Below are 17,682 nucleotides of genomic sequence, written 5' to 3' on the forward strand. Positions count from 1 at the left end.
CTTCTCCTACTCAACACTAATGTAAAATGAAGAAACCTAATTAAACTAATCAAAAACCATATAAGACGATCAGATTATGGATTCATACGTGTATCCAACTCGAGGAAACAAAATGATCTGATCATTCTGATGTCGATTAACACTTGCTATTTCAGTGACCAAGCTAATCTAAGATTAAACATGTGACGTGGGAACTAGGATGTTTTGGATAAGTGTTATACCTCGTCGTATAAGGACAATAGTTTGCCATCACCATCATCATCGTATTTCACTCTGACAAGTCATAAAACCAAACACATTCGCTTTCTTCAAAACAAACTTCACAACACCAAAATCGAGGAGAGAAGAAGTTGGAATCCTTGATATCTTTCCATCAATGGCGAGCAGCAGGAGAGCTTTGCAGAGCGTGTTGGGATTCAACAGTATCATCCGGACGCAACAGAGGACCTTCGGTGCTGTCCCTCAAGCCAGTGCTTCTTCATCTTCTCAGAACCTCATCAATTCTGAATATGAACACAGTGCCCACAAGTCTGTTTTCTCTCTCTATATTTTTCGTTAAAGAATATCACTTTATTGATGCCATCCAATTATTGATCATGTTCTGCAATCTGGGTTTCGGCTTGTTTTCATTTCATTGTGGCTTTGTGGGTTCCAAATGAACGTAAAATGGGGTCACTTTACGTGGAGTTTTGTATTTGCCTAATGATTTTGTCCGTCTTTCGTATTAGTTGAGTTTAATATGAGTGAATTTATAGTTTTCTGGATGTTTTTGTTTGTGTGGGGTCGTTTATTGTGAGAATCTATGGCAGAAACTGAAGAAATCAGGATCTTTGTGCGAGTGAAGTCCTCGTTTTCTTGATCTTGTTTCTTGAAGTTTTTTTTTTGTGTGGATATAATTGTGATAGAAACTGTAGAATTGGGATACTCGTGTGAATATTACTGGATTCTTGTTAGTGTTCCGAGGGTTTGCCTTCATGTGGTGTAGATGTGTTAATTTCTGATGTTTGTGCTTTTATGATGATGATGTTTTGAGAAACTTTGCTGGTGCAATTTACAGTTACCATCCGATTCCAATTGTATTCTCTCAAGCGAAGGGATCATGCATATGGGATCCCGAGGGAAACAGATATCTGGACTTTCTTGCAGCTTATTCTGCTGTTAACCAGGTATAAGAAGTAAGTAAATGTGTTGCAACAATGGCTCATGCAAGCATGAACGCACACAACATGCACATAGAAATAGGTAGATAAATGTGCGCACAGAAATAGGTAGATTAATATGCACTTATGCAGCTTGAACCAGATTACATGAATCATTTTGTTATTCCAAGAAGCACATGAATGCCATACCATTTTTGGATTTCCAGGTTCACCTATCCAATTATTAAGGTGGCAATGGCTTTTTCCTTTTCAATTTAGCAGCAAAGATTGGTGTTCATATTGGCAAGCATTATTGTTAGAGCCTTTATATAGTGACGTTATTGATCCTGCTTTGTACTTGATAATATTCATTGCACAGCACATGGTCTTCCATTATGTAACCAGTAGCTTCCTGCTATAGGGTCATTGTCATCCAAAGATCATGAAGGCATTACGAGAACAGACAGAAAGGCTCACTCTTAGTTCTCGAGCTTTCTATAATGACAAATTTCCAGTATTTGCCGAGTATCTCACAACCATGTTTGGTTATGACATGGTACTGCCGATGAACACTGGTGCAGAAGCTGTGGAAACAGCTCTAAAGTTGGCAAGGAAATGGGGGTATGAGAAGAAAAAAATTCCAAAAGATGAGGTAGAACTCATGAAGACACATTCTCTTTTTTGACATGACTCTCATTTATTTTGGGTTGCTTAAGTTTTTTGATTGACTGGAGTACTGAATTTCTGCACTCATAGTTATGTTAGCACAGACAATCTGTTGGGAAAAAAAAAAGAAAAAAAAACGGGAGATTCAGATATATAAGTCATGATCTATATGATAATAAGTGAACAACACTAATCAGCACATAGGATATAAGTAACTTATCAACGGTTGTTAAGTTTGGGTAGTAACTCTCACCCAAAAGCAAGTAAGCCAGTTGATATGCACTTCTTATCCATCTCAATTGTGATGCTAACCTAATATAATTTTTACTAATTTTACTGAGCTGCATACAGGCTATTATTGTCTCGTGTTGTGGCTGCTTCCATGGTCGTACATTGGCAGTCATTTCTATGAGCTGTGACAATGATGCAACCCGAGGTTTTTGGCCCTTATTGCCGGGACATCTTAAAGTTGATTTTGGTGATGCAGTTGGCCTTGAAAAGATCTTTAAAGGTTTGCATGCAATGACTTAGAATCATCATATAGTTCACACGTTTAATTTATTCATTCTAAATATTTACTGGATTGCCATAATCCTAGCAGATATATGCTTTAAATTGAACTGATTAATTTATCTGCTACCAAGTGCAGAAAATGGAGATCGAATTGCTGGATTTCTTTTTGAACCCATTCAAGGAGAGGCTGGGGTATACTTTTGTAGCATAAAGTATTTTATTAATATTGTGTTAAACTTGTTGTTTCCCATAAAACTGAAAACATGACTGAATTTTTTCCTTTGACACATTAGTTTTGAATAATTATTCCTATTGTTCATAAGTTCTGAAGATATGGTCCTCTGAGTCCACAGGTTATAATTCCTCCGGATGGATATTTGAAAACTGTTAGAGATTTATGCACAAAATATAACATTTTGATGATTGGTGATGAAATACAATCTGGTTTAGCACGGTCAGGGAGAATGCTGGCTTGTGATTGGGAAGAAGTTCGCCCAGATGTCGTGGTATGTTGAAGTATCAAATTTTTTCAAACTCCTCAATAAACATAATTCTTGTTCTGTTGATCTGTTTTAGATTAAAACCCACCTAGTTTTGCACCAAATTTACTCTTTGTCAAAATTCTTGATAATTGCAAAAGTTATTTGTACAAACTGTTGACTGTGCACCTTAGAAAATCTGTCCTAGTGATGCATCTATTATTTATTTGTTAAAAAAAAATCAGATACAATTTTTTCTGCCATCAGTTCCTTCCTTTCATGTACTCCTTTTTTTTTTTTTCCTAAACCAGTAGCCACTGATATAAACATATATGAATGCATGATAGATGTCAGAGTAAGTTAACATATTGTGGGTCGTTATTCAGATTCTAGGAAAAGCATTGGGTGGTGGTGTGATACCTGTAAGTGCAGTGCTTGCAGACAAAGATGTTATGCTCTGTTTCCAACCCGGAGAGCATGGAAGGTTTGCTGCTATAACTGTTCTTATGAATTACTCATACATAACCAGCACATCATATTGTGTATATGTTTTTTTTAGGTATATTCATACTCTTTAAGACACTTATAGAGAACTTAAATACCTGGACAGTTTCATACTTTTGGATCAAGATCGTCCATCATATGTAGGGTTCATTATTTACTCTTTATGTCTTTAGGTATATTTCTACTGGTGTTTCTGTGGAAAGAATTTTTCCATGTTTGTGTCCACAATATGGTAGGGCTGGAATTTCTGCTTGATTGGGGCCACAAGGGTTCAACTTTTAGGACAGACCTGACTTGGATATAGTTCTTTGAATATTGCTACTCCTCTTTTGTTCTAATATTTGTGTTTACACTTGTAATACTCATGCTATATACTTGGCTAGTTTATTGTCTATTGTATAATAGAGTTGGGTGTATTTCTTCTTCTTTTTTCAGTACCTTTGGTGGTAATCCGTTGGCCAGTGCTGTTGCAATTGCCTCACTAGATGTGATAAGAGATGAGAGACTTGCCGAAAGGTAGCAAATCTTTCACCCAGTGTTTTGACATTAAGTCCTTAATTTTTGGCCTATTCGAGATTTTAACTCTTTAAGAGACTGAAGACAGAACTTATTTATGCTCAACTCCTTTATAGATCTGCCCAAATGGGAGAAGAGCTGAGGATTCAGCTAAACAAGATTCAGCTGAAGTATCCAAACTACATTAAGGAAGTTCGAGGAAGAGGTTTGTTTAATGCTGTGGAGCTCAATAGCAAGAATTTGTCCCCTATTTCTGCTTATGATATCTGCCTAAAGTTAAAGGAGAGAGGAGTTCTTGCCAAGCCAACTCATGATACAATTATCAGATTGACTCCTCCATTATCTATGAGGTAAATACATATATTGATGATCAATCAATGAATGTTTTAATGGTGTTCTCTTTCTGCATGTTTGAGGTTAATAAGGCTGTTGAAACAAGTGTAACATTTATAGGAAATCAAAGTTAAAAGATCAAATTAAGGGGCCTGATAGTCGTTGCTCTATTTATATACATCCCTTAAGAAATCATTAGCTCGATCTAAGAAATGTTGCAAATGATAGTATACTAAACACTTCATGTCGTTGTGTCAATACTAGTATGTGAAATACGTATTGGTAAGACCATGGTGTACGTGTAACTCTACAAATTCCTTCTTTGGCCAAAATTAATTCTACCATGTAATGATTGAGTTGTTGACTGTGATTCTAGCTCGCTTGAAATGAGTGTCTAATTCCATGCCTAAGCTTAGAGTTATGCTACTCCAAGATTATTTGTAGTGCTCATTTCCTGATCTTTTCAATTCGCATGGATTGAATTTCTTTAATGAGACTTCATTTTGCTCCACCAACCAAATGCAAAACTTTCAATTCCTTAATTCGTCAAACTAATGCTATAGAGATCTATGATCTTCAAATGAAGTTAAGATAAAAAACTTGTATACCTGCAATAATATTTTTATGTCAGGTTATTTATTTATATTATAATACTATATCCTGAATTCCAGTTTGGAAGAGCTCCAAGAAGGATCGAAGGCACTCTCTGATGTTCTGGAACATGATTTACCAAAGATGCGGAAGGAAAAACCAGAAAACATATCTCCAACTGCTTCCAACATATGCGACCGTTGCGGACGAAACTTGTAGGACTCTTCACACGACAAATCTCTGAAAACCTCCCTTTGATTGTTCTTAACATATGTGACCGTTATGGGCAATACAAGTATGATCATTCACACATCAATCTCGAATCCTATCATTCCTATGTTTTGGTATCCATTTTATTGTCTTTGACCTATTTGCCACCCTAATGTGGCTGGTTTGTAATCTGGATTCATCTAGTTTTCAATCACCAATAGTTTTTATATGACCGACAAACTATAAAAGAAACATAATGGGTTACTCGATATATACACTACTGTAGTTTCTGATTTCATTTCCGATAGGTCTTAGAATGCATAGCACACCATACTGTGGCTAGTTATGCTACTTGTTTCCAGAATTCCAGCACTGCAGATTTAGTCCTACTTTTCTATCATACAATTAAGCACTGTTTATCATAAAATGCTGATGAAAATTTCTGATCTGTGACATTTAAGCTGGGATGGACATCTTTGCCTCTTTATACAAGTTTTGACTGCGTACATTGAGAAGTCAGAAGTGACAACAAGATCTCTCGTGTAGCTAATATCGGTACTGTGCTTTGTTAGTTATTGTCAATGTCACATTGTGATAGCATAGCTGGAAATTGGTTGCTGGAAATCGATTTCTGAGTTGGCCCCTCTTATATTGTGGCTCAGGCATCTTCCTGAATTCAATGAGTTTTCTCTAGCTTGAACCCTCGTTATGTGGCTAGTACACGTCTGTGTTTCCTTGTGGGGAAGCTTGTAATGAGTGTTCTATTCGTGTTGGTGATCTGAGAGAGATGCAAATGTGCTGGAATCTTTCTTAGATGATAATGGAGAGCACGACACTATTAAAATTGCATTCTACGCTCCAATGACTATAAAATTGTTGGTCGCCATTTACATATCATACACCCATTCATTTTTGGTTTTTGAATATTGACATATAGTAAATCCCTTGATTAGTTTATCTGATAAACTGAAGTGGGTAACCCTTTCTTCATCTACATATCCACTAGACAGTACTCTATTTGGAACCTATTACACAACTGTTTTTGGAAATTTTCTGGTATTTCTTATGTAACATTTTGATTTCAAATGATTATGTCCTTTCTGTGACTGGTTGTTGTTGGTTTATTTACATTCACATGCACTGTTTATACTTTTTCCCACATGCGAGAGCATAAGATGTCACGTGTCGCTTCTATAGTATAATGAATAGGGATCCATGTTGGTTTTATATAGCTAGATTGTTCATGAAAACTTCAACCTACCTACTAATGATGTAATATTTTACAATAATATCTGTTAATTGCATACAAAAATGAGTGACATAATTGAGTTTTGTGCACCAGAAATTCTGCGTGAGACATGATTCTATATTATACCATTGCTTTACCCTTTATTTAAGCTCTACTTTGTTTTCTTTTTCCTTTGTTTTGGTTGATAATTTTCTTTTTGTTTTGTTAAAGGGAAAGAGATGGGGGTATTCTATTTCTCTCTTCTTTATTTTCAATTTTTTTTTTTGTTTTTCACAAAAGGAGAGCTTAATGAATTGGTTAATATTTGTGATGCATGAGGATCCAAAAAAACAAAACAAAACAAAAAAAATCAAAGTTTTATATGGACCCTGTAAATATATATTCTAAATTCATCTCATTGCTTTTCTTTTCTTTTGTTTTATTTAGATGGAACATTGCAATCTTGTGATATAACAGTTTCTTTGTTTGATTGGTATAAATAGTTGAGGGGACACAGTAGAGACACAATAATTTAAAACTTTTAGTGGTTAAGTAATTATATAGCAAGAGACAGCTTCTTAGCATTGTTAACTCGAATAATGTAAACAGATCATGTTAACCCATGAGAGCCTTGAGGAACTTATTATTAATTGGACGTAGCTAGTATACTCTACCTATACACAGTGTGAAGCTTATCTGGATTTCATTACTCTGCATTAAGGTTACGGGTTGTTGGGAGAAGCTTAGCTGTTCTATGATTATCATATTCTAAGGGTCTGTTTCTCTGCATCAATTAAAACCAGAAGTGTCCTAAAAATATGAAGTTCGTGTCTATTGCTTCTTCTTCTTCTTTCCCTTCTTTGTTTTTGGTCTCATCACTGATAAGTGATAACAACTAGGAAATTCTAAACACCTCGAACAAAACAAAAGCTATGAATCTTGAACTGATAAGTCTAACTTCACCCATCAAACTACTCACCATACCCAACTATCTAAAGAAACCTAATTCATTTCCAAAAATAGGCAAGTATTATTAGACTGATTATATATCCCCCTAACATGGGCACCACTTTATTGAGATCTTTTGCTACTGGTGTGGATTGGTGGTTGTTGGTTGGGATCTGTTTACAAGAATATTTTGTGGAGAATGGGATAAATATATAAATACTATATGCTGAGTGCCTGAGTCTAGTCCTGAGAGAATACCTAATGATTGCTTCTTCTTCTTCTTCTACACAAACAATATGCAGCTATAATATGACTGTCGTTTCAAAAAATAATAATATGACTTTGCATAATAAAAATTTTTAGACAGAATTCTGATTTACAGTTACAGAGTTTGGTCATGATGTGATATTTGCATGTCAAAAGTAAAAACAATCTCCCTGACTGGTCTTTGTGGTAGGCAGATGGATGAAAATGTTTATAAAGTTGGGGTGATTACTGTTCAGTGATAGTGAGCTTTGCTGAGTGAAACCATGCCTTATTAGGTTTAAGATCAAGCCGCTTTGGCAACCTGAAGCCACCAAGGCACCAACTGTGGAGTTTATGAGTCAAAAAGTAGTAAAGGTTGCAGGTTGAGCTGGTGAGCCAATAAATTTTGTTTCATAGAGTTCTGGGGATATATTTATTACTGTGCAGGCCTATAACCAGCTTTGAATCCTTTGATCTCATTCTCCATCACCCAATCTTTATCTTGGTTTCTGTAGCTCTTCCTCACTTTATTAGCCAAACCTAACAATTTGGAAAGAGCTGGACTTGAAATATTATATACATATTTCTATTCCTAAAATGAATGTTATTCAAGTGCTGCCAAACCCATCATAGTCAAATGATGATGATGTTCATGAATGCAGAGCAGACTCATAGTCCTGCATCAGAATATACTTAAATATATATGAATCCCCAGAAGAAAATATAAAAACAAAAGAAGACATTTCTGCAAAGTTACAAACAATGAATTTTCTGACATCTGTCTTAACTGTGTAGGATATTTTTGCTATGTATCAAACAAGTTAATAGCAATGGTTTAATTGTTAGGCAAAAACAAAGCTGAGAGAAGTTTATTGACAGCTACTCAGTATTGAAACTCAGAACTGCTCTCTTTTGGCAGGGTTTGCTATATCCTAAGGGCAACTCCATCAATGGTGCTAAACTTAGGTTTTGGTCTTAAAATAGAACTTTTCATCTGCAACATCTTGTTTTAAGGGGTTTTGGTTTTGGTTTAATAAGACTTTGACCTAAACTAAGTCTTATATATAGTGATTTTCTAAGACTAAGACTTTAACAGTGCATGGGCCCGCATCAATTCAACTATGTCATAAGTTCATAACACCTTCATATAACACTCAAGATCATATTTTAATCAATAATTGTGTATATAACACCTCATATAACACATAATTGTTGGAGATAGAGAAATGAGTCATATATAAATAGTGCAATAAGGGGTGCTAAAATAAAAATAGCACCCCAAATAGAGTTTATGGTTGGAGTTGCCCTGATACATGTCCTTGTTATATTTAAGATCAGATTTCAACAATTCCTCTGCTTTCAAATTTTTGGTAGAACAGGAGCCTCTACTTTAAAAAGAATGTCCTTTACTTGTTGATGAAAGAAGGCACCCCATTAGTTTTAGATTATAAAGCTTCTGCATAACACTGAAAAATTAGGTGTCTGACACAACTCATGTCTGCTCTTGATGTGGTTCCTCCACTGAGCATGCTGAATGTTTTGAATGTGATGCTAATGGTAGTTGATGTCTCTGCTTTGTTTCCAATTAGTGGTATCCAAAAATTCCTTTGTGTAAGAAGATCCAGTTTGCTGGTTGTAGTCCTAAACTGTAGTAAGAGTCAACAAAGAAGCAAATTCAGATGGAAAAGGGTAATAAGTAATACCTACATGTAATAATGAAGGTAGTGTAGTGACAACTGATAACTGTTACTAGCAGTAGACTATGGAATTTAGCAATAGCTTTTAGCCTAGGGGTGAGAAATCACATTTTCCTTCACAGGGATCATTCAAAAGAAATGAATATGCCTTTGCATTTGGATTATTTGGTGTAGAAATCCCACAGGGACAAGGACAAGTCTTTCTTACATGTAAGAATAGAGGACCACTTCCTAGGATACCCTACCTTATTGGTCAAGTTGTCTTACTCTATCTCCTATACATGTAAAGAACATGTATCTACAACTTTGTATGTATAAATATAAGAAATATAATCATCACAAGTGATAAAGTCTCAACTTCAAGGATTTATTGGGGGTTAAGGGAGGTTTATGTGTATAAATGTACACCTTCTACTTTGTGTGGGGATTGCATGTTGTCAATATTGTCACACTCATTAGATTGGCACCCATTATATAGTTCACAATCATCATATGGGACACCATTTGGCATATTAATAACCATAATAGGGGGAATGGAAAATTACACTCATTTAGTGGATGGTCCATCATCAAATTTAAGGTAATCATGTTGTTTGATAACAAGGTCTCATTGAGTCATTTCTATTTAATGAATGCCAATTCTAATTCAATTGGATGCCAATGTCACCAATTTCATATTTTCTTTTTTGGGTCACAATGAATTCCAAAAAGCCAGGGGGACCAGAGCATGGGATCATACATAATATTATCACAGGCACAGAAGAATTAGATGCCACACTCAACAAAAATCTTATCACTCACTGTTTGTTCCTTCTTTCAAGTTATTCACCTGGCCTTGAATTTTGGCCACTTCTATTGCTCAACTACATTTGCCTTCATCTGTTGTGTAATGAATTTAATTCCTGTATCGCATGCTCATTTATGCATGGCTTACCGTTCTAATGGTTGTATAAATTTGTAATGAGATGGGTGTGGGTGTGGGAAGCGGGAAGCATTATTCAAAATTTAAAAGGACAGCTTGTCTTCTTTTGTAAATGGACTATGACTGTGAGGATAATGGCTTTCTCTTCAGAATATAATGTTTCATGATAGCTTTCATGCTTTTCTTCGTTTGCATTCAGGTTCCCCATCAATGACAGATTAACCTACAAGATCGAGTTCGGTGGAAAAAGATTTGTTACAAAGAAACAAGAAAAAACAACCTTAAAATTAGGATTAACTGCTTGAGAGTGAGTTTGCCATACATTTGTAAAGGTTTTCCTCTTTAAGATGGAGTTGATGAGTTGAGCTAGCTTGAGAAGTAGCAACCTCCTAGCCAGTTTAGTCTCCCCCCTAAGAACATCCAATAGATGTCAGCTTCCAGAACTTAAATCGCAACTGTGTCTGAAATGATAGACACGCGAGACTCAAAAATTTGTGCTAAAAAGCGTGGAGGTTCTTGTCCTCTTCTTCAAGGCATAACATCCAAACTCGAACGATAGTGCTTTAAAATTGAGAAACTATTTACCTTCCTTGAACGACTAGCTTCAACCCCTTCGTTGACCCAAGATCTTGAATATGACATGAATACTAGTGGTAAATGAATTAGGTGATTAATTTCATGCTTCTGTACTTGCCATTGGTACGGATGGAATCATGAAAATCATAGGTCGTTTGCTTCAAACTGTGACAAGGGTTCATCGATCATCGATGAAACTTCAACACATGCATTCCTGGCATTGCCGCAAGGCCCACAACGTGAGCTTCTGTTTTGTTTAATCTCCTAATTTGTGATCGATCTAGTTTTAGCTTCATCAGATCATGCTTGGAGTTTAATTGCACATGCTTAACTGATACCTAAATGGGATGCAATCTACATTTTTATTAGGGTTCACAGTCTCTGTATATCTGCATATTAGTTTAGTTGTTTACGTGTGTTGCGTGTGTGTATAAGCTCTGATGATCAGATTAGGATCTCATTCATTCATGTTTGGAATAACAATTTATTTATGAATTTGGTATGGATTTTATTCGTTTTGATGAGCTCAATCGTGACGATTCGATCTAGTTGGAATGAAGCAGGAAGCACTTCATCACCATTAACTAACATACTTACTATCCTTCAGATAACAGCTATACTTGTTGAGCACATGATGATTGTATTATTTTGCTTCCCAACCTTATTTGCATTATGATGATTGTAATGAGATCAAACATTTCGACTTAATTGAAACTAACATGAATGGTCACTCCAATCTCTTTGAATTAAAAAATGTCCATTCACAGTTGCAGTGATGAGATCAAGAAGGAAGGTGAGAGTGAGCTGGGATTTAACCACAGCAAGTCAGCAAGCCTAGTTCTTAGATGATTAAGTTAATTACTCTGGCATGTTCTCTCTGAAATTTCTCTAGGAGTATGAGACCAAGTGACAAATAGTCTTCGAGTGGTAATATGAGTCCGCGAAGTGATGAAAAATGAGTTATAGAAAGTTGATAACTACATAATTCAAAATGTAAAGCGGGTAACTCGTATTATTCTAGCGAGTCATCGATTCTAATAGTTTTGGATCCATGCACTAATTGCATAATTCTACTTGCCAACTCATACAGACCCTTGTAGATGTGAATTGAATTTTCGAGATGTCGATCCGAATACCCCCAAAATAGGTTACTTGCATATGAATGTATTGACCACACAAGTGCCATAATGTCGTGCGTTTTAGGCAGAGAACAGTAACGCAAGAAAAAACAAAGGAGAAAAGCAAAATTTGGAGTCGGAGTATCGGCCGACCCATGTCGATCTAGACTCGCGGCTTTTAACGTCTTTACCCGACCACCGTATCATATACTCATAACAAACACACAAGTTGCAACGCAGCCTCCCTCCTCCTACCTAATACTAAACTGCTTTCCCATTGCCATTTTGCCGCCCACCATCTTCATTTTTCTATTTCTTTGTTTCATCCATTCTTCATGGAATTTGAAAAACTTGGCATTTGGAATATGTTACTTACTACTTGATGGAACTGCAAGCTCTTGTTTTGACTCTCAAGCCGTGATTGATCTCCATATTTGTTGAAAATCTTTATCGATTCTGCAAATTTCACTTGATGATTGATACAACAAGAAGCGTGTAGATCGTAGAGTTCGGTTTTGTTTTTGTGGGCGGAGTTTGGGTGCCGGTATTGGACCAAATGTTGAGGAATAATACCTTCATCGAATCTTAGCAATCACACGAGAATTTCTGAGTGCTTTGTATCAAAATTCAAATGTCCATAGATAAAACAACTCTCCAAAATAATCAGAAAGTTTCGATTCAGCATGGTTCTCTAGTCTGTAGTCATAAACCTGTCTAAAAAAACAAAACAGTAAACTTTCCTTTTCCATAACTAATACGAGGAAAAGAATCAAACTCCAGGTAATGGTTTTTTCACACAACCCCCCAAACAGGGAAAATTCTAGTATACATCAATGTATGCTATACATCCCACATCCGACGGTCAATATTGTTTTATGAGTGAGATCAGAAAAATAATATCTGTTATCAACCGTTAGATGTAGGATGTATAACATACATTGATGCCCAAACAGTAAAAAAAGTAAATAGAGAATACAAAGCAGTCTCAAATTCCCAATCTCTATTATTTCTCTGCTGAAAAATTAGTAAATACGAAAACATGATGACACAGTAGTAGCGTGGATATATCTGAACCCACCGTAGTAGCGTGGATATATCTGAACCCACCAAGCTCTCTCCTTTCTCCAACCCCATCAACCAAAGCTCCCATCTTTAACCCAACCCATCTCTCCTCTCCTCTCCTCTCCTCTTCACGCTGCTGCCATGCCTTCCTCCGCCGCCGCCGCCCTCCCAGATCTACCCGCCTCCTCCTTAACAGACCCATCCTTCTCCTTCTTCCAACCGACTACAAAAACGACGGCGTCTCTCCGCCTCTACCCAGATCTGACCTCCCGCGTCTACCCCGAGCCCTCCTCCGACCTCCTCCGCCGCCTCGACCACTTCGACCGCCTCCCCGACTCCCTCCTCCTCCTCGTCTTCAACAAGATCGGCGACGTCAAGGCCCTCGGCCGCTGCTGCGTCGTCTCCCGCCGCTTCCACTCCCTCGTCCCCCAAGTCGACAACGTCGTCGTCCGCGTCGACTGCGTCATCTCCGACGACGACTCCTCCCCCTCCGCCTCCTCCTCCGACAAGTCCCGCTCCGCCTCCATCTCCACCCTCTTCCGCCTCGTCGTCGGCGGCATTGTCAAGCCCCTCCAGGCCCTCGGCCAGTTCCTCGGCCCCCGCCGCTCCTCCTCCTCCTCCTCCCCCTCCCTCCTCGCCGATGACGACGCCGCCGGCGAGCTCGAGCAGGCCGGCGTCACCCACCACTCCCCCACTCAGGTCCTCAAGAACTTCAGCGAGCTTCGCTTCCTCCGGATCGAGCTCCCCTCCGGCGAGCTCGGCATCGACGACGGCGTCCTCCTCAAATGGCGCGCCGATTTCGGCTCCACTTTGGACAACTGCGTGATTCTCGGAGCTTCCTCTGTCATCCAACCTAGTCCCAACTCCAAGACAACAAACGACGTCGTTTGGGCCGACGGGGTTTGCGCCGCGAACAACGCAGCTTCTGCCGACGATAACGGAAGCATACCGGACTCGTTCTACACCAACGGCGGGCTTAAACTGAGGGTAGTTTGGACAATCAGCTCACTGATCGCCGCCTCGGCCCGGCATTACTTGCTCCAGCCGATCATTTCCGAGCACAAGACACTGGACAGCTTGGTGCTGACCGACGCCGACGGCCAGGGGGTGCTGTCCATGAACAGAGAGCAGCTTGAGGAGTTGAGAGTGAAGCCACTGTCGGCTTCTTCGGCGTCCAAGAGGACGCTGGTGCCGGCGCTCAATATGAGGCTGTGGTACGCGCCGCAGCTGGAGTTGCCTGATGGGGTTGTGCTGAAGGGAGCTACTTTGGTTGCGATTCGGCCCAGCGAGCAGTCTAATCCGAAGAAGGAGGTGTCTGATCTCTCTTGGGTTTCGACTGCCTTTGAGGAGCCGTATGGGACTGCTGCCAAGATGCTGGTGAAGAGAAGGACTTACTGCCTTGAGATGAACTCGTTCTGATGAGATTTCAGGTAATCTCGCTGCAATCTCTGTTGGGTGATAGTTGCACTATTCTGCACTTGTATTGTTCAAATCTTTGATCCTGAGCTTGTAGTCTTTTCAATGTACAGATACTTGTTTTCAGGTAAAGTGCCATCCTTTGAGGGGGAAATGAGGGGTTTGAAGACGGGAGAAACTGAACAGGTCTGTCTCATTGGTAACCAAAGTCCACCACACTTCCCTTCATTCAGCTTATGTTGATGGGATTGAGACAGAAAAGAAGAGAGACGGCGGGGTTATCCACTACAAGCTTACTCAATTTATGCTTGAGCTCACTGTAGAAATGCATCTGCTGGTTGTTTTTGTTCAGGCATATGCTTGTATGAGTGCTTGCACTGCAAATGCAACTAGAACTGATGTATAAAAAGATTTTGGAGCTTGTAGTGACCTTACTTTTATCTATCTTCCATGTTTGTGAATATTGTAGGTAATCTCTATCTGATGTATGTCGACAAGTTCATTCAGCACTCTAATTGAATATAACAGTGATCAGATTTTATTTTCTCATCATCCATATAGCTATTATCTCTTATTGAAGGTTTTAAACTTTGAACCAATTTTAAGGTTCATACTTTCTTCCCCATTTTACTCTTGCTCTGCAGATTGTTTTATGCTCCCTCTAGGTGGAGTAACTACATTTCAGACAAAACTTCTGTTTGCTTCCAATTCCACATCAATTCATTCCATCACGGCATCCAATTCATTCCATTGTTGGATCCGGCATGCAAGAATTCGGAATATGTCCTACTCCAGCGTATAGATAACTTGGAATATGTCGTATTCTAGTGTATCGATAGATAATTGGTATGCCAATGTGTGCTATATACCTTGTATTACAAAATCATTTTGCCAATTTCTATAATGACCAAAAGCAATTGCAATTTTTCTCAAAAGGGTACATATTAATTAAGGAGAGTCGATCAGCTGACCAAATATACATTTTGGACTATCTACTTCCTTTTCTGGCTTCCATCATAAAAGATAAAAAGATGGCTTTTCTCCTCTTCTTGCTGTGAGTGAGAATATTGCTCATCTCACCATAGATAACTGGGTGGTTGTACAATACAATAAGACTAATTTCAAGTGGTTGAATTTTGGTGTTTTCAGGCCAAATAAAGCATGTAAAAGATGCCTATTTCCAGGTACACTATCCCTTGATAAATCCAAGAGATTCTCATTGATGTCATCCCTTCTCGATCAAACTTCTCATTCATTCCAAGTTGCATGACCCAATTGTAGTGCTCCTCATTTTCGTTTCTTGTATTTGGCATATATTCCAACTTACAAGACTTATCCACCAAATACTGTGAAGCAGGAACCACCACAGTAGCAGCATCATCAGGAATTCTTCTGTAGCTGAAAGTCACAGTTCTAGAATAAGCATATTATCCACACAAACCCACAGAACCAATTTGTTTAATGATTTCGTTTAAGTATCAAATGAGTACTGGTAGTTGTGGGATAATAATGAAATTTAAAAAATAGAAATTTAAAAATTTGATGACATTGAAACGGGAATAAAGGATTTTAGGCTGTTTCCAGGTACTGTTTTCCAGTCACCCACACTATTTTGATTTAGTGTATAAACAAAACAAAGAGAATTTTGGAGAGGCCAATTATTAAAATTATGGAGAAGATGAGCTGGTTTTGCAGCTTCTGCTTCCTCTTTTATGTGATCATCACATGAGAATTGTTAGCTTTGTACACTCACAAAGTCACAATCCACGTGAAATAAAGCCTGGACTGGACTCAAAGCTCACACAAGTGCAGCTTGATCGGTTGCTTATAACCCCATATTGACTTTAACTATAGCTTATATGGGGTATGTCACATTAATCCAACTATAAAGTCCCAGAAAACTATTTCTCACATTATTGCAACATTCATTTCATGATTCAAGGGCATTTCCCTAGTTCAGTGATATCAGAACTTTGTTAATGACTTAATGCTATTGATCTGCCATATTAAACAAGAACAAAAGCAGCTCCAGAGGAGAAGTACCAAAACTGCAGTAACTTGCAATTGCAAAAGTCCCTTACTTTGAGCTGCCTTTCCTCCCAAACTTGAACATGCTTGAACGTTCAAGTTTTCAAGCTTCTTTAACAAACTAGCTAAGAGATTAATGGATGAACTTTAAACTCGTAAAAGCGAAAGTTTGTTACTTTGATCGATTGATCTCAAAAGAATGGAAATACTTCCATTAAGCTTTCTGCTAAGTACCCATGCAATTCATTTGTTTTTGTAAATGTTTTCGTCTCTTTTTACTGCACTAGCTTATAGCTCATTTGCAGATCTAATCATTTGTAGAAATGGATCATGGAAGACCCATCCTTGTTTTGGCCTAATTGCATGCCAAGTAGCTAGCATAGAATTTTCCATAGTTAACTTCTTGTTGATTTTGGACTAGACACTCATTTGAGTCATCACAAGTTCACAAACGTGGGGGTTTGAGGGTTTTGTGCCTCATGCATAAGCCATATGATCACATTTGATTACAAGGTTGATTACAAGGTGAATGACCCAAGTGAAAGTTGAGTGAGCTATATATGACCCTCTTTAGATTGTTCTCAATACAACATTGTTAAACCGTAATTATTCTAAACGACTAAATATCAACATCTTAAAGAAAAGATTGGTTCAGAATTTCCAGTGTTCCACAAGCATAGGCATTTTAGTCATATAATCCTTGAATTATGACACCTGTTAATTTCAGATGGAACAATGATCCCTTGTCACATACAAATATATCATGTTAGTAAAACTGCCTGTTAGATTGCTAGAACTAAAGTGATGGAAAATGTCTTCACGTCCATCTCCATGAAAAATTATGAATAAAAGTTCTTGGAGAGCAGAAGTGTAAAGTAAGTTCAGATTTGAATATGGAGAGCTTGTTCAAATCTGTTACCTACTCGAGTTAAGCTAAGCAAAAATGGCTATACCGGGGGACCTAAATTGCCTTGTGTGCATATCCATGTGAGACGTTGCACATATTTTCTGTAACTGCCCAACCACTATTTCTGTCCTAATAGCACATCCCTTTCACTTGGGAAGCAGTTTGATGCCGTATATGGGTCTCAGAGAATGGATGATCGATTATGCTTTACACCTTAAGTTCTTAAGCAAGAGGACTTTCCAAAGCATTTATATGGTTCTATGGGCTACATGGAAGAACAGGAGCAGCATCTATGGCAACGCCTTAGCCAGCCTGCTACTGATGGGGTGCTTCTCCAGCATGGCTCAAAGAACCCTGCAAAGAATAGAAGCCTCAACTGGCAAATGCAAGTGCGCAATGTAATAAGGAAAACTGATTGCCTAGAAGCTACTTCTGATGTTGCAAATGAGCAATGTGCTCATGTCAATGCAGGTCTTATGGATGATATTAGAATCAGTCTAAGCTCTCTACAGAAAGTTACTATGCGGCATAATTTTAGAGCCTGTAGTGTGATAGGGTGGTTCACGGCCTGCACGTTGTGCCT

The 17,682-nt window shown here is 38.2% G+C and overlaps 2 protein-coding genes across 3 annotated transcripts; both read left to right on the plus strand.

The window, feature by feature from the left end:
• Window positions 1-322: 322 nt before the first annotated feature.
• Window positions 323-5,249, plus strand: LOC126785900 (ornithine aminotransferase, mitochondrial). Its single transcript, XM_050511577.1, has 10 exons — window positions 323-528; window positions 1,058-1,166; window positions 1,561-1,791; window positions 2,157-2,316; window positions 2,455-2,510; window positions 2,672-2,824; window positions 3,184-3,281; window positions 3,737-3,817; window positions 3,934-4,167; window positions 4,822-5,249. The coding sequence occupies exons 1-10, from the start codon at window positions 377-379 to the stop codon at window positions 4,958-4,960; spliced, it is 1,413 nt and encodes a 470-aa protein (XP_050367534.1). The 5' UTR covers window positions 323-376; the 3' UTR covers window positions 4,961-5,249.
• A 7,535-nt stretch (window positions 5,250-12,784) lies between these two features.
• LOC126786353 (F-box protein At5g46170-like) lies at window positions 12,785-14,716 on the plus strand. 2 transcript variants are annotated; one of them, XM_050512154.1, is made up of 2 exons: window positions 12,785-14,178; window positions 14,278-14,716. In XM_050512154.1, exon 1 carries the CDS (start codon window positions 12,890-12,892, stop codon window positions 14,165-14,167), a length of 1,278 nt encoding a protein of 425 aa, XP_050368111.1. In that variant the 5' UTR covers window positions 12,785-12,889; the 3' UTR covers window positions 14,168-14,178; window positions 14,278-14,716. The 2 variants fall into 2 exon arrangements, with proteins under 2 accessions (XP_050368111.1, XP_050368112.1); XM_050512155.1 differs by having other exon boundaries at window positions 14,292-14,716.
• Window positions 14,717-17,682: the final 2,966 nt, after the last annotated feature.

Source organism: Argentina anserina, chromosome 3, assembly GCF_933775445.1.
Source record: "Argentina anserina chromosome 3, drPotAnse1.1, whole genome shotgun sequence".
In the NCBI taxonomy this organism is placed as follows: domain Eukaryota; kingdom Viridiplantae; phylum Streptophyta; class Magnoliopsida; order Rosales; family Rosaceae; genus Argentina; species Argentina anserina.